The sequence below is a fragment of the Podarcis melisellensis genome (genome assembly GCF_964234715.1).
Source record: "Podarcis melisellensis genome assembly, chromosome: Z".
Taxonomy (NCBI): domain Eukaryota; kingdom Metazoa; phylum Chordata; class Lepidosauria; order Squamata; family Lacertidae; genus Podarcis; species Podarcis melisellensis.
In genome coordinates, this window is record NC_138547.1 from 43,836,328 (window position 1) to 43,861,276 (window position 24,949).

The window sequence follows — 24,949 nt, forward strand, 5'->3', positions numbered from 1 at the left end:
ATATATAATTGGTTTCCCGCCCCCCCCCCCATCATATTGCAGCTGTTGCCTAGGCATAAAGAGCAGAGCGAGAGGTGGGATATATATATATATATATATATGAATGTGTGTGTGTTGATATTGTGTGTGTATATATATTCCTCCTTGCACAGATAACCTCTTTCTTAAAGGGAAAGAGAGAGATTTTTCAAAAAGTTATTATTGGGAAATAGGAAAGCGGCTGGTATTCTCAGCGAACCGAAGTCTGCAGAATTGCTCCGCCCTTCTCAGCTTGTTGGAAGGGGTGTTAAATTCTTGAGCATTGGGAATGGGAGCAGAGGCTTCACGCTCTCCTTTCCTCCTCTCTCCCCCAGTATCACTACTGACCCCGCCTCGTTTTCTAGTGAGATGCGGTGCAGACACTAAGCCTTAAAGCTCAAGAACGTGCCCCCCGAGAACAAGACGGACTAGTCACCTAGGTCAGAAGGACTGCTAGAAGCGTTTTCTCCTTCTCCTCCTCCTCCTCCTCGTTCGCCCCCCGCCTCGCCTGCCTTCCACTCTTCTCTGCATTACCTGGACGCTGAGCATCGCTCGCTCTCTGTGCGTTGGGGGGGGGGGTCCAGCTCCATCAGAACCTCCAGTGATCCATCTCGGGATGACGCGACAGGGATCCCAACTCCTCGCTTAAAGGCAGCTTCGTTTAGGAGGCAAGCGGTGGGCTCCGGAAGGGCTTTCCCGCACCCACATCTTCTTCCTATTTATTTTTATTTCCACCATCTCCAGCTGGCTGAGTAGGAAACTGGACGAAGGTACGGTGGCACTTCTCCCTCCCTCCCTCCCCCGCCAAAAAAGCACCCAAGCTAGGAACGGCGCGGTTGGTGGGGTGGTTTAGCGGCGCGTATTTCTTACTGGTATGGAGGACAGGGGTGGATCTGTGCCTGTGATTATTTTGCTTCTCCCTCCCCGCCAAACTAGGTATTCGTCTTTTTTCGTGTATTAAGGGATAGAGAGAGGTGTCTGGTGTGGGGGAGTGGAGTTATTATTATTATTATTATTAGGAGTATAAGAAGTATATTCGGTTGCGTGGACGAGGTCTCTGGGTCTTGAGGTTTCTCTGGACTTTATGCAAAAGAGGATTACTCAAAGCGCAGAGGGAGAGTGCGTGAAACTCTCCTGCGGTTGGACTGACGGACCTAGAGCCGCGGGCTGCCGTCTAGGTGGACCTGCTGATAAGCGGCTTTTGTGTGTGAGAGAGTGTGCAGGGGGTGGCAGTGTGTGTGCACGACCTCCAGCGGCGTGTGGCTCACCATGCGCCCTTCTCTCCAGGCCGTGCGGTCGTGAGAACGCGCGATCCTCCCGTGCAACGTGTGGATATATATTTTTACCGGTGTAACCTTGGGGGGTATGTGTGTGCGCGCGTGCGCCAATGTCTCCTCGCCTCCCCTCCACGGTTCGTGTCCCTGCATTAGCTCGGCGTATATGTGAGAGTTTTGCATGGAGGACTGTCGGTCCTGTTTCTGTGCGTACGCGTATCTTCTCTTGCACTGGGGCTGTAGCCTGTGGCTCGCGCGCATCTTAAGCGCATCTCTGGGCTGCGTCTCTCAAGTGCGTTTTGGACGCCGGGCGCTTGTGTGTGTGTGTGTGTGTGTGTGTGTGTGTGTGTGCGCGCGCGCGCGCGCGCGCCTTTGCGCACCTTCTGCTCTCCCTGCCTGCTGGTGTGTGTGTGTTTAGCTGGTTCCTTTCCTGATCCGTGTGTTTGTGTGTGTGTGTGTGTGTGTGCGCGCGTGTGCGGGTGCGCGCTCGTGCGATTCGTTCTCTGTGTGCCCTGCGTTGTGTCGCATGGAGAGCTGGCGCTGAGTACGGGGCTCCGTAGCCTGCTTGGGTCTCGTGTGTGTGTGTGTGTGTGTGTGTGTGTGTGTGTGTGTGTTTTGGGGTGGGAAGAGAAGAGAAGAGAAAGCAAGCACACACACACACACAAGTCCCCATCACGTAGAGAGACAACCCCAGAAACTGCATAGCAGAGAAAGGGGGAGAAAGACAGAGGAACCAGAAGCCGCGTTTGGGTAGCTTGAGCCGGCTAAGCAAGGTAAGGATGGGGGGGGGGGGTGAGAGAAAAGGGGTAGGCTTCTGCCCAAGATAAGAAAAGCGCGCGGGGGATGGAGATTGCATGCATTTCAGCAATGGGGGGGAGTGTGTGCAGAGGGACGGTTTCTCCTTTGCAAATGGATCTTTCGCTTGCAGTTCTCTGTCTCACCCCCTCCCTATTTCCTCTGGAGATCCACGTGAAAGGGGTTTGTTTGGTGAGAAAGAGAGAACTGATTTTGGGAGCGACGGGGTGGGGGCGCTTGACACTGTCTTCCACCCACCCGTTTCCCCGCCGGCCCTCCGCTCTGATATATCTATCTATCTCCCGGGCGGGCCGCGAGGGTATGAAATAGAGGAGGAGGTGGAAAGAGAGACCCTCTTCCGAGCGCCCCGAGGGAGCTGCCCGCACGCCGGAGGCAGGCGATCCGGGAGCGGCAAGGCTGCGGCAAAGCATTGCGGTGGAGCACCCCCCGCACCGCACCGCTGCCGCCGTCCCTAGGGAGAAACCGGGCAGGGAGCCTGCCAGCTTCGGATGGGGGGGGGGAGGCGGAAGGCAGCCCAGCTGTGGGTTCTTCCTCCTCAAGTCATAGCCTCCCTCTTCCATCTCATAGCAGTCAGCTTCTCCGTTCCTCGATCCTGCCCCAGAGGCCTCCTTCAGTGCCATGGGAAGGGTCCTTCTACGAATTTTTCAGACCTCCGTCCATCATCCATATTCCCCACGCCACCACTTTCTCTTCCAAAGAATCCCAACGCTCCCTCAACCTCTCCCACGTTGCCCAGTCCTCGCTGTATCCGTCGCCCCCAAAAGATCCGAGCCTGCATGTTCCTCCCTCTTCCATCCTGCCTTTTCTACTCTTCTTTCTGATTCTCTTACCCCCGCTTCCGTCTGCCACACTCTACCCCTATTCATCCCTGATTCCCACCCTCCTCTCCATTTTTCTTCCTTTCTGGTCTCCCATGACCTCCACCTTCTCTCCAGGCTCAGTTTTTCCTTACTCACTTTCCTTACACACTCCTGTCTTGGTCTAATCACACATATACTTTCCTTTCTTCCCCACCGGACACAGATTTCTGCATCCTTTTCATCCTTCAAATTCTCCTTGGCCTTCCCTTCCTCCCCCATTTCTTTTCCTCCTTCCTTCTTTTTCTAACACCGCCCGCCCCAAGTTCCATTCTGTGATCTTCATTGTTCTCCAAGACAACTCCTGGACTTCCTTAGCAACCCATTTTATTTTATTTTATTTTATTGCAACTCATTTTTCTTCTCTTCTCTCCCTCTTCCTCTCTCTCTCCTTCATAAAGAAGGCAACCCAAATGTTTAAATGTCACAAATGCGGTTCAGCAACTTCTTCCCCCAGGAGGTCAGGCAGGGTCCTGTGTTGAAATAAAACTTGAATGCACATCTGCTGCCAGATTAGGCCATAGATGTGTGTGTTTGTGTATGTGTAAGATTCATGGAATCCACCTCCTGTGAGAATGCAGAGGTTTGGGGCAAATTATATAAGGTTCTGCATGATAAAAGTTGCCGGACAGTTTGGATGGATTTCAGCCTAGTGAATTATGACTTTGGTTTGCTCTGCCGATTAAGGTGCCCTTTTGGGATGGTGGATGCTCGCGCACGCATACACACACACCGATAATAAGCACTGTTAATTTGTAAATGTAGAGAGCTGTAGCCTCTGGGTTATGAGGGGGAGTAGTTAATGTTCCTGGGTTGCATTTTTTTTGGGGGGGGCTTTTTAGCATAAATCTAAAAAAAGAACAGGAGGCACATATCAATGGCTGGCACAGAACTCAGAATCAATAGGGGGACAGCATGCATTTGCAATGAGCATTGTGTAAGAGCAGATGACCATCTTCTCTTCCCTAGATTCATTCCTTGCTCACTCCCGCTTGCATCTTTGCCTTTCTGTGCTAGATTGTCTCTCCCGCGCCCCACACACTGCCTCTCTTTCTCCTGCCTTTGGAATGGATTATGCATTGCTTCCAAATACGTGATCCAAATCCTTCTCACTATGTGCAAAATGACCGGCATTGGAATGCTAAGCATACATTACAATGGAAATGCAGTTTAGCGGGGGCTCATTCTGTTTTGGTATTCACGCCGTACACAAGACAGAGTAATGCACTGTATCCATGTATTGTGTGTATTTGAAAAAGAGAGGCTGAAGCTATGGATGGATAGACACTGATCAGAGTTATAATTTCAAATGCAAGGTACATCTGTGCCCTTTTTTGAATTGCCGCAATACATTTTATGTTGTCCTTGTACTGTACCTATTCTTGTTCAGCAACAGTAGCTCAATGTGTGCTGTTCACCTATTTACTATTAGTACTATTTTTATTTTTTATTCCTGGAATTATTACTACTGAAACATATTCTATCTTTGTCCTCCTTCTTTTGTAGATTATCTGTCTTTGTTCAGGAGCAGTAGGCTTGATTGCTGATCCTAAAACAAAACAAAAAAGATGCTTCTGTGGTTCTTTCTGGTGTTGTCCAGCCCAGCTTCTTCTACGGATCCAGAGACTGACTCATCTGTGGAAATTTGCAATGTTTGCTCCTGTGTGTCGGTGGAGAATGTACTTTATGTCAACTGTGAAAAGGTTGCAGTCTACAGACCGAACCAGCTGAAACCACCTTGGTCTAATTTCTATCACCTCAATTTTCAGAACAACCTCCTCCTCCTCCTGTATCCAAATACATTTCTTAACTTTACTCATGCTGTGTCCCTGCAGCTGGGTAACAATAAATTACAGAACATTGAGGGAGGAGCTTTCTTAGGTCTCAGTGCGTTAAAGCAGTTGCACTTGAACAACAACGAATTAAAGATCCTCCGAGCTGACACCTTCCTTGGCATCGAGAACTTGGAGTATCTCCAAGCTGACTACAATTTAATCAAATATATTGAAAGAGGAGCCTTCAATAAGCTTCACAAGCTGAAAGTCCTCATCCTTAATGACAATCTGATTGCCTTCCTTCCTGATAATATTTTCCGTTTTGCTTCTCTAACCCACCTAGATATACGTGGGAATAGAATACAGAAGCTGCCGTACATTGGAGTTCTGGAGCACATTGGCCGCATCGTCGAGCTGCAGCTGGAGGACAACCCATGGAATTGTACTTGTGATCTGTTGCCTTTGAAGGCATGGCTGGAGAACATGCCCTATAACATCTACATCGGGGAAGCCATCTGCGAGACTCCCAGCGATTTGTATGGGAGGCTTTTGAAAGAAACCAACAAGCAAGAGCTGTGCTCCATGGGAACAGGGAGTGATTTTGATGTGCGCATCCTGCCTCCATCACAGCTTGAACCTGGTTACAGCACACCTAATGGCCATGCAACACAAACATCCATGCACAGATTGGTAACCAAGCCTCCCAAGACGACAAACCCTTCCAAGATCTCAGGGATAGTCGCTGGGAAATCACTCTCCAACCGTAATCTCAGTCAAATAGTAAATTTTCAGACCAGAGTGCCACCTCTGACACCTTGCCCACACCCCTGCACTTGCAAAACACATCCTTCAGATTTGGGATTAAGTGTCAACTGTCAAGAAAGAAATATTCAGTCACTGGCTGAGCTTACCCCCAAGCCGCTGAATGCTAAGAAACTCCATGTCAATGGCAATTATATTAAGGATGTGGATACGTCTGATTTTGCAGAGTTTGAAGGGCTGGATTTACTCCACCTGGGCAGCAATAGGATCATGACCATTAAAGGGGAGGTTTTCCGCAACCTTACAAACTTGCGGAGATTGTATCTAAACGGCAATCAGATTGAGAGGCTGAGTCCCGAAATGTTTGCTGGCCTCCACAATCTCCAGTACCTGTATTTGGAATACAATGTCATCAAGGAAATTTTAGCAGGCACTTTTGACCTCATGCCAAACTTGCAGCTTCTCTACCTGAACAACAACCTGCTACGGAGTCTGCCAGCCTACATTTTTTCTGGGGCTCCCCTTGCTCGGTTGAACTTGAGAAACAACCATTTCATGTACCTGCCTGTAAGTGGTGTGCTCGATCACCTGAAATCCCTGACACAGATTGATCTGGAAGGGAATCCGTGGGACTGCACTTGTGATTTGGTTGCTTTGAAGCTGTGGCTGGAGAAGCTCAATGATGGCATCGTGGTGAAGGAACTGAGATGTGAGACACCCGTGCAGTTTGCTAACATGGAGCTGAAGACACTAAAAAATGAGATCCTGTGCCCCAAACTTCTGAAGTCTGCTGTTTTCACTAGTCCTGCACCCTCTGTCACATTTACAACACCATTGGGCCCCATTCGTAGTCCTCCAGGTGGTCCTGTTCCATTGTCTATCCTCATCTTAAGCATATTGGTAGTGCTCATTTTGACTGTCTTTGTAGCTTTCTGTCTTCTCGTCTTTGTCCTCCGTCGCAACAAGAAACCGTCAGTGAAGCACGAAGGTCTGGGGAATCCAGAATGCAGCTCCATGCAACTTCAGCTTCGGAAGCATGATCACATGTCAAACAAGAAGGACACTCTGGGGGCAGAGGCCTTCATCCCCCAAACCATTGAGCAGATGAGCAAAAGCCATGCCTGTGGCTTAACGGAAACAGAAACAGGCTTCATGTTTGCCGAGCCATCAGGGCAGAAGGTCATCCTGCGAAACAACAGTGAGAAGGATAAAGATTTATTGCACATGGATAGCAGGAAAAGACTTAGCACAATTGACGAACTTGATGAGTTATTCCCAGGACGGGATTCCAATGTCTTTATTCAAAATTTTCTTGAAAGTAAAAAAGAATACAACAGTATAGGGGTCAGTGGCTTTGAAATACGGTATCCAGAGAAACAGCAAGACAGAAAAAACAAGAAATCTTTAATAGGGGGTAATCACAGCAAAATAGTCGTTGAGCAAAGAAAGAGCGAATATTTTGAGCTGAAAGCGAAACTTCAGAGCTCACCAGACTACTTGCAAGTCCTTGAAGAACAAACAGCACTGAATAAAATGTAGGTCATGCAATCTTATATCCTGCAGAGGACCTGTATTTAATGATGCAAGTGCCTTTTGTTGACTTTTAATTTCCATATAGATATTCAACCAGTAGGCATAGAGGCAGGTGATCTTATGGGTGTGTGATAAAACTTGCTCCAAACAGATATTATTTCATGAAACTCTTGCGCTGTGGAATCCTGTAGGGGTTTACTGCAAAACTCTATTGCCAAAGTGTTGCTTTATACACGTATTACACTGAATTTAACCTCAAGAGGCATATATGTTTTGTACCCTAGTTGCAAAACTCTTCATCACTTTGTGATTTGTTAAAGCAAATGCAAAAGTGAACAGGAACGAAACTGGTACCGCTGTTAGTGTACTCAGCTGAGTCATCCATCTGCACATGGATTAAAAAGTTGGTGGAGGAACTGGAAATAACCATTCCCTATGGTGTGTGATGTTGTAAGCAGCACTGTTTTAGAGAATACCTGAAAAAAAGTTTTTACAAAACAAAAAACTTTTAAAAAGCATGCAAAAGAAAGAACAGTCGATAGTATGTGTAAAATTGGTTACCTTTATGGCCTGCATCTTGAAACCGCTGGATTTATAATGTTAAATTGTGCAGAGATCTTTGTTTAAAATATACCATGCATTGCATCCCTACAAATCAATTTGACCATCTGACGCATACCACAAATTGGCATAAGATGGAACCAACTCAACCCAAGCTGATGAACAAAACAAAAATGGTGGTGTACACAATTGGAAGAAAATACTTGATGTGGGACTACTCTGTGGCTTCTCAACCCCTGTTAACCCATTCTCAGTGATGTGAAACTCCTTTCAAACCCCTAGAGGTTATCCAAAATTTTCAAAAAGATTGCTTGCTGTGTGAGCGTTTCAGAAATTATTTTTGTAATATAATTCATATTTATGAAATACTTTGTATACTAAATAGGAAAAAAATTATGTACTCCTCAATATGTATTTAAATATGCCTGATTTGTTTTCCTGGTCACAAAGGTGCATTAATCATTCAGTATAATTTAAAAAAAGAACAATATACCAAACAGAAACTGTTGATGAAATGTATAGATTTATTTGAAAGTCAATGTGATCAGGTCTAAGACGAATAATAATAATAATGATAATAAAATTATGTTCTGTACTACGCTTGTGAAATTAGCAGGTGATCTTACTTAAGATTTGTTCCAAGAGAATTGTACAGAGTTAGGTAGATTTGCTCTAAACCTTTTGATATATCATATGCTTCTGGTTGCCGCTAGTGGTTTTGAAACACCCGGACTCCATTAGGTTTTCATTTTGTTCTTAAGTCTACTCAGATTGGGTGTTGGGGAACTTTAGCCCTGCAGATGTTGCTATGACTCCCATCATCCCTGGCCATTGACCATGTATACAGTATGAAGATTTGCAGGCAGATGGGGAAGATGTGGCCCTCCAGATGTTGTTGGACTTACTCTCATCATCCATAACCATTTACCAAACCGACAGGGATGATGAAAACATCTGGAATCAAACAAAGGAGGGCCATGACTTCCCCATCCCTATTGTAAAGTGTAATGTTGATTGTAGTTTGTCAGATGTCTGTAAACCATCACTGGTTGTTTTTTTCCAGCTTCAGGCTGGAATCAACAACAGGAGGTTTTCCAAGACTTTACTCGGAGGGTTGCACACAACCATACATGTAAATCGTGTGCACATAGGTCAAATAATCCTATGAACTGTAGTTGTTCATGGTGCTGGGTTCTGTGAGGGGTAAACTACAGTCCCCAAGATTCCTGGGTGGGTGTGCTTTAAATGTACAGTGGGTGTGCACAGCAATTTCCCAGGGACAGTGCTACTCTGTTTTCCAGTTCCCGAGAATCACTTGGCATGTCTGTGTTCCTATTTTTATGTCGTTTGGTGGTGCTTTCTTAAACCTTTAGTTAGTGTCAGTTGCTAAATATGTTCAGGGTTCTGCAACCTATCCTGATCAGTAAAGTTCTGTAAGTGGAAGAGGGATACTTTTTGCCTCTAGTGCACATTCATGTATGTGTGTGTGTGCATCATCAACCACTGCACAATGCAGCTACCAAGGTATGTTTTGAACTGTTGATAACCTAGTTTAGGACAGCCTTTTAGCATGCACTTAATGCAAAGGACAATTGGCTTTCAAATCAGTGGAGCAACTGTAGCCATGCAATGTTGTTGGTCTCTATCTCCCATCATCTCTGGCCATTGGCCATGCTGTTGTCCAATAATATCCGAAAGGCACCACAATGCTGGCTACCTATGGTCTAGGAGGATTGCTGAGACACACTGAGCCCATTATTTAGCTAGCCACTGTTTGCAAAATGAAAAAGAAAGTTGGGTTAGATGAGGGACTGGGAACTTGTTACCCTCCACATGTTGCTGGACTACCAATCCTATCACCCTTGAGAACTGATCATGCTGCCTGGACTGGAGTTGATGGGAGATGAAGTCCAACATCATCCTTTGAGAAACAATTTGCTCAATCCCAAAGTCAAGCAATTGGTGAAGACCAAGGTGCAGTTTTTGTGTTTGTGTTGGGGCAGTTCTTAGGTACTGATCTTTTCTCCATGGAATTGTTGAAGGATATGCAGTTTTCTGTGCATCCCATGTGAGTCACATTCCACTTGGTAGGCCGCCATTTGTGCAGGCTGAGTTTTGAGATATCACTAACTTAGCAGAGTTGGTGATATGCAGTGGGTTTTAATGATAATTTTGTAACACAGAGGGTCTGCTCCACCATTAAGCAGAGACAGACCCTTGAATGGAGCAAGCAAGAGGAAAGACAGCCCAGGCCATGCAGTCTATCACACATTGTACATGTACATGCACTACTCTGCTCATGCAATGTATGCTTCTATTGCCACCAGCTTGCAGAATTAGTTTGATAGTGTAGCATGCAGGTGCCAGGTAGAGCAGTGAATGACTGACAGTGAAGTATTGGAGGACAGAGCTGTGTATGTTTCAGGCAGTTTGGACTACAGTGTTAAGCTAGCTTTCATGTTGTTTTGGTCAACATTTAACTCAGGCTTCCTCAACCTTGGCCCTCCAGATTTTTTTGGCCTACAACTCCCATGATCCCTAGCTAGCAGGACTGGTGGTCAGGGATGCTGGGAACTGCTGTCTCAAAACATCTGGAGGGCTGAGGTTGAGGAAGCCTGATTTAACTGCTCATCTGCTCAGCTTCTGTATGTGGAATGGGTTGCTATCTGGGTCTTTGCATTGAGCAACCAAATGTAGTTGGTCAGCTTCACTCAGGTTCCTTAGTAGGCTTCTCATGGCGTGGGCTCTATCCCATCAGCTGTGTTCCTTAAGAATGAATGACATTTTAATTCTATGCCTAAAGCCACATAGCAGGCATGAAATGTGCAACCAGTATACAATTGTAGTCCACAGTCTACAAGTTTAAAGTGGTGTCACACTTTTGGTCAGATATGTTTCAGCTCAATCTATTCCTGAACCTGCTTTCAGTCCCTGTGATGTCTCAGGCCTAGCTGAGGTAGTCAAATTTGAATCATATTTTGGACGGATGGGGCAGAGGAGATAATGCAAATTTTCTGTTGATTTTTCCTCTGTGCTTAATTTGTATTAGCATAACAGACTGAGCAAAGAGCTGTAGAAATGTTAAAAGATGTTTTTGATAGCCAGTAAACAGGTATTGGTGTGTCTACAGAAGAGAGACTGTCTTGCATTGTAGCACATGCAATCTTTTTAACGCACTGCTTGAATTTCTTCTGGTGTCATATTATGGTGTGGAGAGTGCAGGTTAGAAGGATGCATGTTGATGCAAGGAAGGTCCTATCTTTGGAGAAAAGTTTTGAGCAGATGGCTCGTTGATGACCGGGTTGTCACAAACAGTAGATGGAATGACAATAAACCTGTGACTGGCCTATATGCCTTCAAAATGCAGGTGGCAGCCCACAAAGACAGAACCTTAGAATTTCAGGATGAAGGCTTTGCTAGATCCTTTTCTCCTGGCATCTCATCAGCTATATGCAGCAATTCTGATTTTAAAAGTGTCTGTGAAGGAGCATCCCATCAAACAAGTGGTACCCTCCAGACACAGCATTAAAACTCCATCAGCTGTTTGTTGGAATTAGGTCTACACAGAGCTATTTTCTGGTGATTATGTGAAAAAGAGAAGACAAAGTAGATGAACTGTATCTTGAATATGTGTTTGTGGGTTTCCTGGACCTCCCTACCACCACATCTTAACGGAGCTGGCCTTGATTTTTGCTTTAGCAGAGCTCTCCACAGCCTGGATCCCTCCAGATGTTTTAAGACTGTTTCACCCCTGAGCATTAGCCATGATGGATGGAACTGGTGAGTGTTGCAATTGCAAAATGTCCACAGGGCACCAGGTTGCGGAAAGATGGGAAAGTCATCAACAGTTGAGTGATCCAGAGGAATCAAATGATTAAAGGTGAACGTGAAACAGTACATAGATAGCACGGCTTCATATTCTCTGTGATCCTTCACACAGAGGGGCCCATGGAGGAAGCAACAGATGAGCTGGTGCACCCACATTGAAAGGCATTTTCCATCCTTCTCACTTGCATACATTTCTCTAAAGAAATGTCAGGGGTCAGTCCACATTTCTCTGAGCTCCTAGATTGCTTCTCCATATGACTAAAGTCCACCAGGCTGTTCTGCATCAGGGGTTGGCTCCAGTGGTTGGGCATCACTAGGCACTTGTCAAGGCCCACACCCTTATAGGATGCCCTCTGCTGACCCCCCCCCCAAAAAAACCCCTCTTTTTCATGCTGTTTCTGCTCCTTGGTTTCCGTTTGCATCTCTGAGCATTCAGTGAGAACGAGGAAGAGATGGAGCAGGAACACCTTGCCCCCCCCCCCCGGATGAGACCGAGGGGGAGAGGGCAAGCAAATGGAGAGTGAAGGCATTGGGGCAGTGGAGATTAGGGCAATTGTCACAGGTTTCCAAATCCTGGAGCAAGCAATGTTCCTCTCTTCATGGAGAATTTTAGAGTATATAATCCTAACCACTATCCATGGTCTGCTTTATGCATGTAAACATTATCTGTTACTTTATTGTTTGCTACTTGGTGGTTTTTCCAACTGTAGGGGTATGGACATTTTGTGCAAGTTGATCTGATACATGCTTTGTATCAGGACCTTAGGCTCAGTTCCCCAACATCTGCAGGTAGGGTTTCTGAATGAAACCCTGGAGAACCATTGCAAGTCAGTGTTGAGGAATACTGAGCTAGGTGGACTAATTAGTTTGATTTGGAATAAGGAAGCTTTTGAGATTCTGACTGATCTGAAGGCCCATTCATGAAAATCATCACTTGATGTTGCAGACATCAAGAAATCGGCATGTGTATATAAAGCAGGACTGAACCCCACTTGATAAATGCATGAGTTTCACTGCACACTTTTTGAACAATAAATGGTACAAACGAAAGTTTTTCAGATTAGTTTCTGAGACAGAATTTATATTTTGTCTTCATTTTGATTTATCCATATGAGTTGGGGAGATGATGATGATGGTGATGATGATGATGATTTATTATTCATACCCCGCCCATATGGCTGGGCTTCTTGGCCCACTCTTGGCGGCTTCCAACAAAATATTAAAATACAGTAATCCATCAGACATTAAAAGCTTCCCTAAACAGGGCTGCCTTCATATGTCTTCTAAAAGTCTGGTAGTTGTTGTTCCCCTTGTCATCTGGTGGGAGGGCGGGTGCCAGTACCGAGAAGGCCCTCTGCCTGGTTTCCTGTAACTTGGCTTCTCGCAGTGAGGGAACTGCCAGAAGGCCCTCGGCGCTGGACCTCAGTGTCTGGATAGAACAATGGGGGTGGAGATGTTCCTTCAGATATACTGGACCGAGGCTGTTTAGGGCTTTAAAGGTCAGCACCAACACTTTGAATCATGTCATATGCTCTAAAGTCTAATGTTTAAATGTACCACAGCCATGTACATAGCAAAATGTAAATATTAGAAAAAATATATGTTGTATAAGAAATGGAAAAAGAATAGATCCCCTTTGATGTGCATGAAAGAGATTATATCTCAAATGAATAGATCTAAACAAGTAAATCAATCCCAACAGAAAATCCATTGTAGGTTGAAGAAAAACCTATAGCCACCAACAGTTTAAATGAATTTCAATGGATTTCAGCTCAGGCTTTGTAGATGTTCATCCAGCATAGTGTCTTGTTGTATCTATTGCTCATGGAATATTCAGGTAGTGCAGAATGCAGTGGCTAGGCTGCTTGTGGTGTCAACCTACAGCCAGCATACACCTTAATTATGGGATTTGCATTTGCTGCCAGTTTGCTCAGTTCCAAAGATATCAGAAGCCCTTTCCACAATAACGTGGAGCAAGGCTTTCAGTATTGTTGCTCCTGTTCTGTGGAACAACATTGCTGTCAAGATACAACAGTAGAAACAAAATTTTAAAAATTCCTTCCAGTAGCACCTTAGAGACCAACTAAGTTTGTTATTGGTATGAGCTTTCATGTGCATGCACACTTCTTCAGAAACACTGAAACAGAAGTGAAACAGGTGCCCACTCTCAGCACTTTTGGAGGGGAAAACTAAATACAGTGGTACCTCCGGTTACAGACGGTTCAGGTTACAGACTCCACTAACCCAGAAATAGTACCTCAGTTTAAGAACTTTGCTTCAGGATGAGAACAGAAATCGTGTGGTAGTGGCGCAGTGGCGGCAGCAGGAGGCCCCATTAGCTAAAGTGGTGCTTCAGGTTAAGAACAGTTTCAGGTTAAGAATGGACCTCCAGAATGAATTAAGTTCTTAACCCGAGGTACCACTGTATACCCAGCATTCAGAGATATGGCATTTGATATGTTTGCATTGGTCTCATGAACCTAACCCTCCAGCCCCATATAGGGGTATAACTCTTTTTGCTAGCCAGCTGTTAAGAAATGTAAAATAGGCCAAAAAGTGGGGGTTTGACTTCCTTTATATCACTTGCTTTGGCAGGGGAAGTTTGGAAAATTTTGTAATTTTGTTGGTACAAATCAAAACTGAATTAGGAACCTTCATTTTCCGTGTAAACAACTACCTTCCCTTTACTAATAGTTTGCCACCAAGATTTGGTCAAATTCAACATCCCCACTGTAGCAGATCCGTCATAAATTCCCAACACAGCATTTATATTTCTTGGTGGGGATTTTAAAGCCTGAACTGGGGCAACTGCTGAGGGTCTTTTGCTACTTTTAGGCTTAGACTTTGAATATATTTTCCTGACCTCTCATTGTTCTTTGGACAATAAATATAATGTACAGGGCCTGAAATGGCTGGAATTTGTATTCTAGTGTAATGTATTTATGTTTCATGGGAGTCTTGTAGACATTTCTATGGGGTCAGTATACTAACATACAACACCCCCATATAGTTTGGGACCAGGTAACCTGAGAGGCCACCTTGCTCCTTATATGCTCAGAAGGTCTCTGTGTTCTTCCAGGGAGACTCTCCTTGAAGGCACTAAAATATCAGAAGCTGTCTCCACAGCAACTCAGGCAAAGACTTTCAGTGTGGCTGCCTCTGTTTTGTGGAACGGCATCCCTGTTGAGATATGACAGGCTTTGACTATTTGAAGTTTCTGGAAACAATTGAAGACATTTTTGTTTCAACATTTTTCCACCTGGAGGAGGAAGTGAGGGGGATGAAGATCTCTGCCTCGAGAGTTTATTTGTATTGTTTTAATGTTATTTTTAGTTTTTATTATGTAGTGGTTAATCAACTAGAGACCTAGTTGACCTTATTACAGTGATAGCTAGATAGCTAGATAGATCAAGTTGCAATAGAAAATAAACCTTTCATCCAATTCATGAATTTCAAACAGAAAATATGCCAGTGAAGGCTGAAATTTGTTGTGGCTATGTCAGCTTTTTCTCCATGATCAACTGCTAATTTCCGAGTTTTCAGATATATGTTTCTGGGATGGTCCTGGGCAGAAAGCCAGCATTTAGAAGAGTCTTGCTGCAGAAGAGCAGCAAGTCCGTGCTAGTCCAGCATATTGCTTCTTAAAGTAGCCAAGTTAGAAAATCCTAGGTGGGCTTGAAGGCAGAAGCTCTCCTTTTGCTATCTGCCCCCAATTTTTGATACTTAAGATATATGCTGTGTCTGAAGAGGAAGGTTTAATTTAGCTGTCATGTCTAATAGCCTTTGATAGGCTTGTTATCTTGTGAATCCATCCAGACCTTCTGAAACAGAAAAGGGAAACCTGCTGTGCTCCTTCAGATGTTTCTGGATTCAAACTCCCAGTAATCCAAGCAGACAGCATGACCAATGGTTAGAGATAATGGGAGTCTACCATGATTTAGTACCATTTTGGTTTAGGTTCTGGTTTCAGAAGCAAATCAGCTTTTGTCATCCAAAGCCATCCCTGGGAAGAGACCAGGGGTGAGTGACCATGTTACTTTTTCTCAACCTCACAATGGCTTTTGATACCCTCAGTCATGATATACCTCCGAACAGCCTCTCTGGGGGTGGATTTTGGAGGAACTCTTTTGCAGTGGCTCCAATCCTGCCTATGGGGTTTGGTCCAGAGAGCAGCATTATTGAGTGTGTGTCTCTTGGCCCAATGGCATTTGTGTCATGGGGCATAACAGGATGAGATGTAACATTTATATGAAGCCACTGGGAGTGGTCATTAGGAGTTTGGGGACAAGGTATAACAAGTATGCTGATTACACAGAGCTCTTATTTCTTCATTACATCAGAGTGAGATTAGCCCATGCAACATCTGGGCTGGTGCCTAGATGCAGAGGACTGCTTGATGATGGCCAGCAAATAAAATTATATAGCTTGGCTAGAGGGAAATACTGGGAATGAGTGGTTCTCATGTTGGGGGATAGGTTAGTTGCCTTTTCTGGACAGGGTTGCACTCTGATTGAAAGAGCAAGTATGCAATCTGTGTCTACTCCTGCATCTGACTTTGCTCCTTGTGGCTTGGACTGCCTTCAGCTGGTGAGCCAGCTGTGACTGTTGCCGGTGGTTCATGCACTGGCGATCTCAAGACAGAGTGCTATAATGCAGAAAAACCTCTTAAGTGCTGGCTGCCATCAACATATAACACCTGTGTTGAGGGACTGCTCTGGCTGCCAGCACACTACCAAGCTCTAAACAACCTGGGATCAGTATATTTTTTAAAGACCACCTTATTCTGAACAGCTTTTGCATAGTGCCACTGAGGCATGTCTGATCATGCCCGGCAGCCTCTGGCTGTCCTGAACAAGAAATGGTCTGCTTAGTGCAGTGACACTGGTGTTATGGAACTCTTTACCTGATGGAATCAAGCTTGGGCTGTCGGTAATGAGTTTTACACATGAAGTTGAGATTGTGTTATTTTGGCAAGGCTTTTTATGAAAACAGATTTACTGTTTTTATAATCTGCTTGGCAGATGACCATTCAGTACTTCTGTTTCTTTGGTGTATTTTTGCTGTGATGTTGCTTGCTGTGTTCTTTTTCATTTTCGCTGAGATCTTGCATGTTGCATAAATATATATTTTATATGAGCTTGCAGAATAGAAATACAATCCTCTTTCTTTCCTCCTCCTCTTCCTCCTTCTCCTCCTCCACATCTGGTGGGCCACAAGTTCCCCATCCTTCTTTTGCTGTTGATAGCATCTGTTTATTTTATTAACTATATTCATAGGCCGTTGGACATCTAAAAATCTTTAAGTGGTGTACAAATGGATATAAGGCATGCAATGGCTGCCAGCAAATTAAATCAGCTTAGAATACAGTTCAAACTTTGCTGTGATCAGATACAGTAAAATGCATGACCAACAGCTGCTCTAGGAAAGATTGGGCAAGGGGAACATGGTATTTAGCATGCACCAAGTGTTAAAGCCTGGTAGCAACCACTATATCATGGGGCAGTGAATTCTGTAAGTGTTGTGTTGTGTTAAATACTTCCATTTAAAATCCATGGTCAGGCAATGCCTTTATTAGGACTAATCAAAATGTTGCAAACAGCAAGCAAAACATTGCAAAATAGTGAGAATATGTTGAAGGACCATAGCTCTGTGGCAAAGGGCCTGCTTTGCATGCGGAGATTCCTCAATTCAAGCCCAGGTAGGGCAGGGAATGTCCCATCTGAAATCTCAGTGAGTCACTGTCCATCAGAGTAGACAATACTGAGCTAGATGAGTCACTGAGATGTCTATGTTCCTGCTAAGCAAATGTTAAGGATAAGATAGGGGAAGAATGCTGGTTTGAAACCCAAACCAAAAAGTCTGAATTGTGTCAATGTCTCAAGGTGGAGTGTGGGAGAAAATGGCAGGTTTAGGGTACAACTCTGTGGGTCCTTGAGAGGGCATCTCAGCATACATTGGATGTTGTAGACCTCTCCTGAAGCCCCCCCCCGGCCCTTAGTGGGTTGTGGCTTTTTTCTTTCTTTCTTTTTTGGTTCAGTGATGTTGCCTGCTTTTATTTTGTGTATGTTCTATTTGTGTCAGGGTGTGTATAGGTGTTCTACCTGGGTGCTTCTTGGCGGGGGCGGGGGGAGATTTGAGCATTTACTGTTTTTCTTCTGTGAAATGAGTATTTGCTGGTGCCAACCACATATTTTTTCAGATATCCAGTTGAGCCCTTGGACCCCCCAAAAGGTTGAGGATCCCATCACTAAAGTATTCCTTTGGAGAGACTATGACAATCAAAACGAGCTCAACATTGTATTGCAGGCACTGGATAATTGCTAATTTCAACATCTTCTTTGCAATTAGGTTATCTGATTCATCTGAATTAATTGCTGACAAAACAAATTTCTGAACATTCTGGTTGTTTCTGTGTTGTTTTGATACCCTTCTGTTTCCCTGGCTGCTGCTGCTGCTACTTCCTGACATTATTTTTCTTCTTCGCCTTTACTGCCGTTGGCCTCATTAGCCTTCACTGTGCCTTCATTTGCCCTCAGTTTCATCAACAGGGCAATCCTAGATGTCTACTGAGAAATAAACTCCATTGAGCTCAAGGCAGCATACTGACAGGTGAGTGTACATAGGAAAGAAACATAAATCTGATCAGCTAGGACATCCTCTGTGATGGGATTTTTCTCAAAATCCAAGAAGTCTTGGGTTTCTTTTTTAACTGTTGACATTCACTAGTGAAAACAGGGTTGGGGAATGTTTTTTCAATCCAAGGGCCACAACCCTTTCTGAGATACTAACTGGACCTACCCAGAACATTCCAGTTCTGGGTAGGTCCAGAGGCAGGAGTGGATGGAGCAACAAATGCATATTTTACCTGTGTACAATAGACTAGTTTTCTACGCCTACCCACACACCCATCTCTTCTTGTTTGCATCTGTTGGCCACAAAAGGAAATGGAGTGCATCTCCAGGGGTGAAGTCAAACTACGGTGTTACCAACACCAAATTGACATCAGACTGAAAGCTGCCCAAATGGACATGACCCAAAGGAAAGCAGAGCAATACATCTGGCACCAGCTTGGCTTGATGGCAGGAATTGCCAGAAGGAAGCATACAATGTGCCATCCAACTGTCTTAGGGACTCTACTCTGGATTTGTGTAGGGTTTACTCCTTAGCATTTTCTTCTCCTGAAGATATCCCACAAGGCAGCAGAGGTTTAGGATCAGAGTTTTCTTTCTCCCAAATGGGCTATCTTCCCAGGTTCACAAGGTCCACCTGCTCCTGACTTCCCTCTACAGCACATGCAGAATCTGCCTTTTTGACCATCAGACCCACTATTGGTCTCATCCACTCAATCCACTGGAACCTGTCACACTCAAATATTTCACAAATCCACCAGGCAAGCAAAAGGTGTTATCAGAGTTTGAGGACACATTCCAGAAAGGCAAAAAATCTTCAAGGGGAGTTCAAAGCAAGGTAATTTGAGAGGTTTGGCATGATGAGGAAAGTCCTAAGGACTAGCAAGAGAGGCTTGAAGGGCTAGATTTGGCTTCAGGCCTTAAATTTCCCCAACCCTAAGCTGGAACATTAGCAGTCCTAAGTGAACATCTAACACTAGCATCACTGTCTGTAGCAAAAAATATCATGAGCTGGAAATACCACTGCAGCTCTGCCAAAGCTGGGGAAAGTGTTTTTATCTTTTTGTTTTAATGAGATATGTATTGAACATGGTCTGAATGCCAAGCTGCTGCTGCTGCTTTTCTTTTTTTACAAAGCTGAGCAGTTAAATATTGATCTGTGCAGCAACAACAAAATCATTCCAGAAAAGAATGTAATGCAGATATTCTAATATTTATTGCCCTACATACAGAGAGCAATAAATATGAATGACCAAATAATTCGAGGTAGAGCATTCAATATGCTGTTCTACTGTACTTACTGTTCAGCTCTTGGAGAAGGGATGGAATAATCTCTTTGTATTGGTGTCTCTTGGTGTCTTTTTTATCCCAGTCTTAAATTCACCCAATCTCCACATCAGCTTGCAATATCTGCATGCAAAGCTGTATGGTTGTTGTTGTTTTTTAAATGCAACCTCCCCCCCCCCCACCAATTTTTTGTGATCAGTTTCCCCTAATGGAATGCATTTTGTATGCTTATTCTTCCTGGTACTTGCATTTCCAGGCACACTTTCCCCTAATACATGCCTTTCTGCACAAATTTATGGTTGGAAAAAATGTTGATTTCAAAAGACAGCTGTTTCAGAGCAAATTAGGCAGGCTTGCAAAGCAAACAAATATCTCTCCCAGCTTTATCAGGAGCTCAAATTGGTTACCCTAGTCCAGGCATAGGCAAACTCAGCCCTCCAGATGTTTTGAGACAATTCCCATCATCCCTGACCACCGGTCCTGTTAGCTAGGGATGATGGGAGTTGTAGTCCCAAAACATCTGGAGGGCCGAATTTGCCTATGCCTGCTCTAATCTTTCTATTGATGGTGCTAGCAGTGGAAGTAGTGACTTGGGGAAGCAGGGTTCCAGGACCTCTTTGTTATGCTTAAATTCTGATTCAAATTTCTTCACAAATTTTAGTATCTCAAATTTCTTGCTTATTTAAGAATCTTATGTTGAACATAAAACATAGTTGCACTGCTCACTCCAGGCAATTCTCAGTACTTGACAGCCTGAATTCCAAGTGTTCTCACTTATTGTTTGATGCAATGGTTTTATGCCTTGTGAATTCAAGACGAGGGAACCAGCATATGGTCTTTAATGTCCCTTGACTTGGCATTGCTTATCTAGTCTCTTCCGCATTCAGACCTGTATGAGCAGGCACCACAGGTGTATAAACACTTCTTACTGGGTAGATAAGCAAAACATAGAGCTCCCTGACAGATTTTGCAGATAACTCAATGGAAAAAACCTGCATGAAGCCTATCTCCCTGCTCCTTGGCAGAATGGCAAGAATTCTGCAAGCCCATCATAGCATGATACCCTTTGTTATTGAACAGCAAACACAAGGTTTCAAGGGATTAGTTTTTTTGAAGTCGATTCTACCCAATAATAATTGGGTGAAAAAGAGGGAAGGAAGGGAATATGCCTCCATGTTTAGACAACTCAGAGTTCAAATGTATTTCCCCATATTTAAACCTAAAACATACACTAGGCTGTTGCACATTTTTGGGTGGAAGGAAAATGCTTTTAGAAATTTGCTAGCAAAGACCAAATAATATCTATAGAACCCCACTGCTCGTACAGAAATCTCCCTTCCTACAGCCTGATATCAGGATGCAATAAAACATAATACAGTATGTTTTAACACTGATTATAAGCCATTTGAGGAAGAATAAAATTAAAAAGTGGCCCATAAATTGAAGTAAGCAATAAAACAAAATGGCATTAGTCCTCCAGACGCTTGAATAAATGTTTGCTATTATTGCACAACTAATTCTCCAGTTTTAACAGGGGACCTTCTTCCCACAAGCAGCAGCCCTCCCTGCTCCAGCCAAATGGCAAACCAAATAGGACCACCACCAGCAGAATGAAGGATCCTTCGGCAACAGCTTATGTTTGCAGATGTTTGTTACTAAAGCACCAGAACAAAATAACATTGTGGCAATTTTATGTACCCCCTGCCCCTAGACTGCTTTTCTGCGGTACTTTATACCAATGGGTACATTGAAGTAGAGGGGAAATGAAGACAGAAATGAACTGAAGGAACGGAAGCCTGAGCTGAATTGTGCATAGGGCACTCTGGACAACACTGGGAAATCATCATTAAACTCTTCTTCATACAGCACATATTCTATAGTAATGGCCAGTACCTTATATAGCTTTAAAATTTTAGACCAATACATGGTGACTATGCTCTGCCTTGATGTCTGGAGGCATTAATGCTAGAAATTGCAGTAGTGTGGTTGCAGAAACTGCCAGTTGCTAGAAATTGCAAGGGTGCTCAGCAGGAGGGGAAAGGGTTTAAATCCTACTTGTAAGTTTCTCACAGAAAGCTGGTTGGCCATGGTGAGAAAAGGATGCTGGATTAGATGGGTCCTGACCAAGCAAGCTCTTCTTGTGTTCTTATATCATCATCATCATCATCATCATCATCATCATCATCATGCAACAGAGGAATTTGGAGTCCTCTGCTTTGGAAGCAAAAATGAATAATTCAGAGCTCCAAAATCCAGGGAGCTTTTCAGATAAGAATTTAAGAAGTATCCCTAGGAATACTTGAGGAATTAGATCTTCATGAATTCTGATATGAACTCACCTGATCTGTACCCCCTAGATTAATGTGTGGTTAGGAACATAATTACCCTTCAGATTTTGCCCTTCTCCATGCACTTCTTTGCTAAATAAAATGAAATGAAATTCCATGTCCCATCACCACTGTGAAAGCTCCGTCACAAGGAATCATACATGTGATCTCTATCAAGGAAAATATTTGGGTGAAAACATTCTCAGTACCCCCACACCCACCCAACAGAAAGGCACTAAAAGGAGATGGCATGGATATTGGGTTGGGTCTACTTTTCTTTTCCTTAGATTAAAAACTCCTGCCAAGCATAATCAAGTCCTTAAGCATACCCAGTCTGCCCATTGAACGGTAGTCAGCACTGTGTATATTTTTTGAGCCTTCAAGCAAACCTTTCTTTTTCAGCTTCAGGGAAGGGCTGTAGTTCAGTAGTGGAACATTTGATTTGCAGCCAGAATGTCCCACGTTCTATCCTTGCCACCTCCTAGTAGAGCTGCAAGAGACCCCAATCTGAAACTGTGGAGAGCTATTGCCAGTAAATGTAGCCACTCCTGAGATTGAAGGTCCAATAGTCTGACTCAGTATAGGGCACCTTCCTGTGTTCCTTGTATTCTCCACACTTTGAAATATCTTTGTTGGAAGCAAAATAAACAAATAGATGTATTTCCAATAATGGTGGTTTTGTAAGAAAGTCACTGACATGGAGAGTTGATTGACATGTACAGTGTTAATTACTCAGCATATGGTGGATGATTTCATTCCAACCATTCAAGGCTATTCCTGTAGAATTTGCAGCTTCTTCTGCCCTTGTGTTTGGGAAATCCTCATTCAACCTTCACCTTCAAGACTCAGAAAATCAAACAGGACTTTGCGCATGGATTTTTTCTTTTTGCCTTCAAAATCCATTAAATTTAATAGCTGCAAACTTTGTTGTGAATATCCATCTCAGCTCTCTTCTAATCCTGTCTCTGACACATATTCTTTCTCTCTGTAGCTTTGAGGAAGCCGGCAGAAACATCCGACATCGATTTTCCTATCTGAAAAACAAGGATAATAATGTTCAAATGCTTGAAAGAGGGTGTTGTGAGGCCTCATTTATATTTGTAATATGCTTTTTGAGATGAAAGCTCTATGCAAATCATAAATATTATTGGCACCCAGTCAGTTTCACAATAGGGATACCACTGGCTTGTGTGAGAGCATTTGCTTGTTCATAAACAGAATAGGCACAGGAGATGAATGGATGTCCTCAGCCCATTCTTGCTATACACATTTTCTTTTCTTCTCGGGGTTTAGCCACGAAAGCTGACAATGTTCCCTGTCAGGAAGAGGGAAATGCATATGCTTGAACTAGCCTGAATTGATTAAAGAAGAGCATGCAATAATGCAATCCAAACCATGTCTACTCAGAAATAAGTCCAACTGAACTGAATGGAGTGTACTCCCAGGTAAGTCAGGTTAGGATTGTAGCCCTAGAGTTGCTGGGCAACTATTCCTTTAAAAGGGGGTTGGCCAATAGCCAACAATGGCCAGTTGGTGTCACTTCAGTGGCTGAACGGCAGCCAGTAGCTACCTATCAATAAATAAATAAATAAATGCATGATTGGCCAGTAGCTGTAAATAAAGCAAACAAATGTTGTGTTTCCAGTGCTTTGCTTACCAATGGAAAAACAAAACTGGGTTGTTCTGATCCTGTAACTTTTCCCCACCACCCCAGGGAGAACACACAACAACAATATTTTGTTGGGTGGCAAAGCATCTGTCCTTAACAATTAGGGCACTTTGAACATAATTGTCTTCACTTTGCATGGAATTTGATGTATTTGGAAGTCTGTTCTATTTGATTGGCACTACTATCCCACTGGCAGCATATCAACATCACATCAGTTTCTCTTCCATCAGATTAGACGACAGGGGCTTCCAGCCATGCTGCTGAAGGTTTATGGGTGAAGGTGGTTTTGGATAATCAGCTATCACAGGAAGGAAAGAAGGAAGAGCTCTCCCATGAACATTTACTTTTGCATAATCACCAAGTGAGAGAAGAATTCAGTTGAGCCAGATTCAGAAGGACTGTAACTCCGTGTTAGAGCACCTGCATGCAGAAGGTCCCAGGTTCTGTTCATGGTGAGGAAAATATAGGTATAAAAGGAGAATTCCTGGATGTTGAGATTCAAGTGTTGGGGCAAGTACTCTTTGCTGAGGGGAAGCCCAGCAGAGATTTAAAGTCACAAAGTATGCAGCAAAGTAAAGCATGGGAATAATATGCCCTTTCAAGTTCTTTCAAAAGTTTCCATTTCCCCCTAGCATAGAAAAAGACCATACATTTGGTAAGTTAGAAATGGTTTGCTTACAAACTCCACAAAGGTCAGATTCATGTGCTTTTCCATACAGCATTCAGAAAAACTGCACAGACAGTAAAACTTAATTCCAAAGTGGCAAAAGTTACTATATTATTGGTATTGGAGCTCGAGTGGCTTGTGGGAGCAATAAGAGCTCAGCTGCACCAACCAGCTCAAACCTCTTCACACGCTGAGCTTCTCAGGTAAACTGAAGGATAACAATAGGCCTGATTATCTATTTCCTCCCAAGGTAAGGGCAATGGACATTACTAAGCCTGGCAGGTCAGCTTACTCTATGGTTTTAACCACTTCATGCATTAATTAGACTTAAGCATGTTGGTTATCCCACATGTTCAATCCGTCCAGGTTGGGCTGGGAGAGACTCCAGTCTGAAACCTCAGAAAGCTGCTGCCAATCAGTATAGACAATACTGAGCCAAAGGGTCCAATGACTCTCTATAAGGTAGTTTACCATAGGAGATCCAACAGACCACAGGCACTGATACTGCCAACTGGACAGCATTGTCAATGGGATACAAAAGGAATTTCATTTCCTTTAGCAGCAATATGATGTACAGAGAAATCAACAGGTTACTTTTTTCCACAAGAGGGTAAATATTCCCACCAACTAATGTGTGGTAAAGATACATCTCCAGGAGCCAAGTACATAAGAAGAGACTTGCTGGATCAAGTCATAGGCTCACTCTAGTTCAACATCCTGTTCTGACAGTGGTGAGCCTGCATGAGGCCTGCAAACAAGTCCTGAGTGTAACAGCAGCCTCTGTACTTCTAATTCCAAGCAACTAGCAAGCTGTTGCAAAAGTTGGTAACTCTATCCAACAAACTTTGGGCAATTCCAAATGCATCTCAGCCAAATCTGTTTTGAGTCAGATTTCTCCAAGATCTACACTGATCAGCTGCAGATTTAGGTCTGCCTAAATAAATGA

General features: G+C 43.8%; 1 protein-coding gene and 1 long non-coding RNA gene across 4 annotated transcripts; both read left to right on the forward strand.

The window, feature by feature from the left end:
- Nucleotides 1-298: 298 nt before the first annotated feature.
- On the forward strand, nt 299-9,205 carry SLITRK4 (SLIT and NTRK like family member 4). 3 transcript variants are annotated; one of them, XM_081897239.1, is made up of 2 exons: nt 299-788; nt 4,472-9,205. In XM_081897239.1, exon 2 carries the CDS (start codon nt 4,534-4,536, stop codon nt 7,039-7,041), a length of 2,508 nt encoding a protein of 835 aa, XP_081753365.1. In that variant the 5' UTR covers nt 299-788; nt 4,472-4,533; the 3' UTR covers nt 7,042-9,205. The 3 variants fall into 3 exon arrangements, with proteins under 3 accessions (XP_081753365.1, XP_081753366.1, XP_081753364.1); XM_081897240.1 differs by lacking the exon at nt 299-788 and adding an exon at nt 835-954; XM_081897238.1 differs by lacking the exon at nt 299-788 and adding an exon at nt 1,653-2,065.
- Nucleotides 9,206-15,434: 6,229 nt separating this feature from the next.
- On the forward strand, nt 15,435-21,423 carry LOC309361942. Its single transcript, XR_014164702.1, has 2 exons — nt 15,435-18,033; nt 20,875-21,423. It is a non-coding gene; the product is annotated as an uncharacterized lncRNA (long non-coding RNA).
- Nucleotides 21,424-24,949: the final 3,526 nt, after the last annotated feature.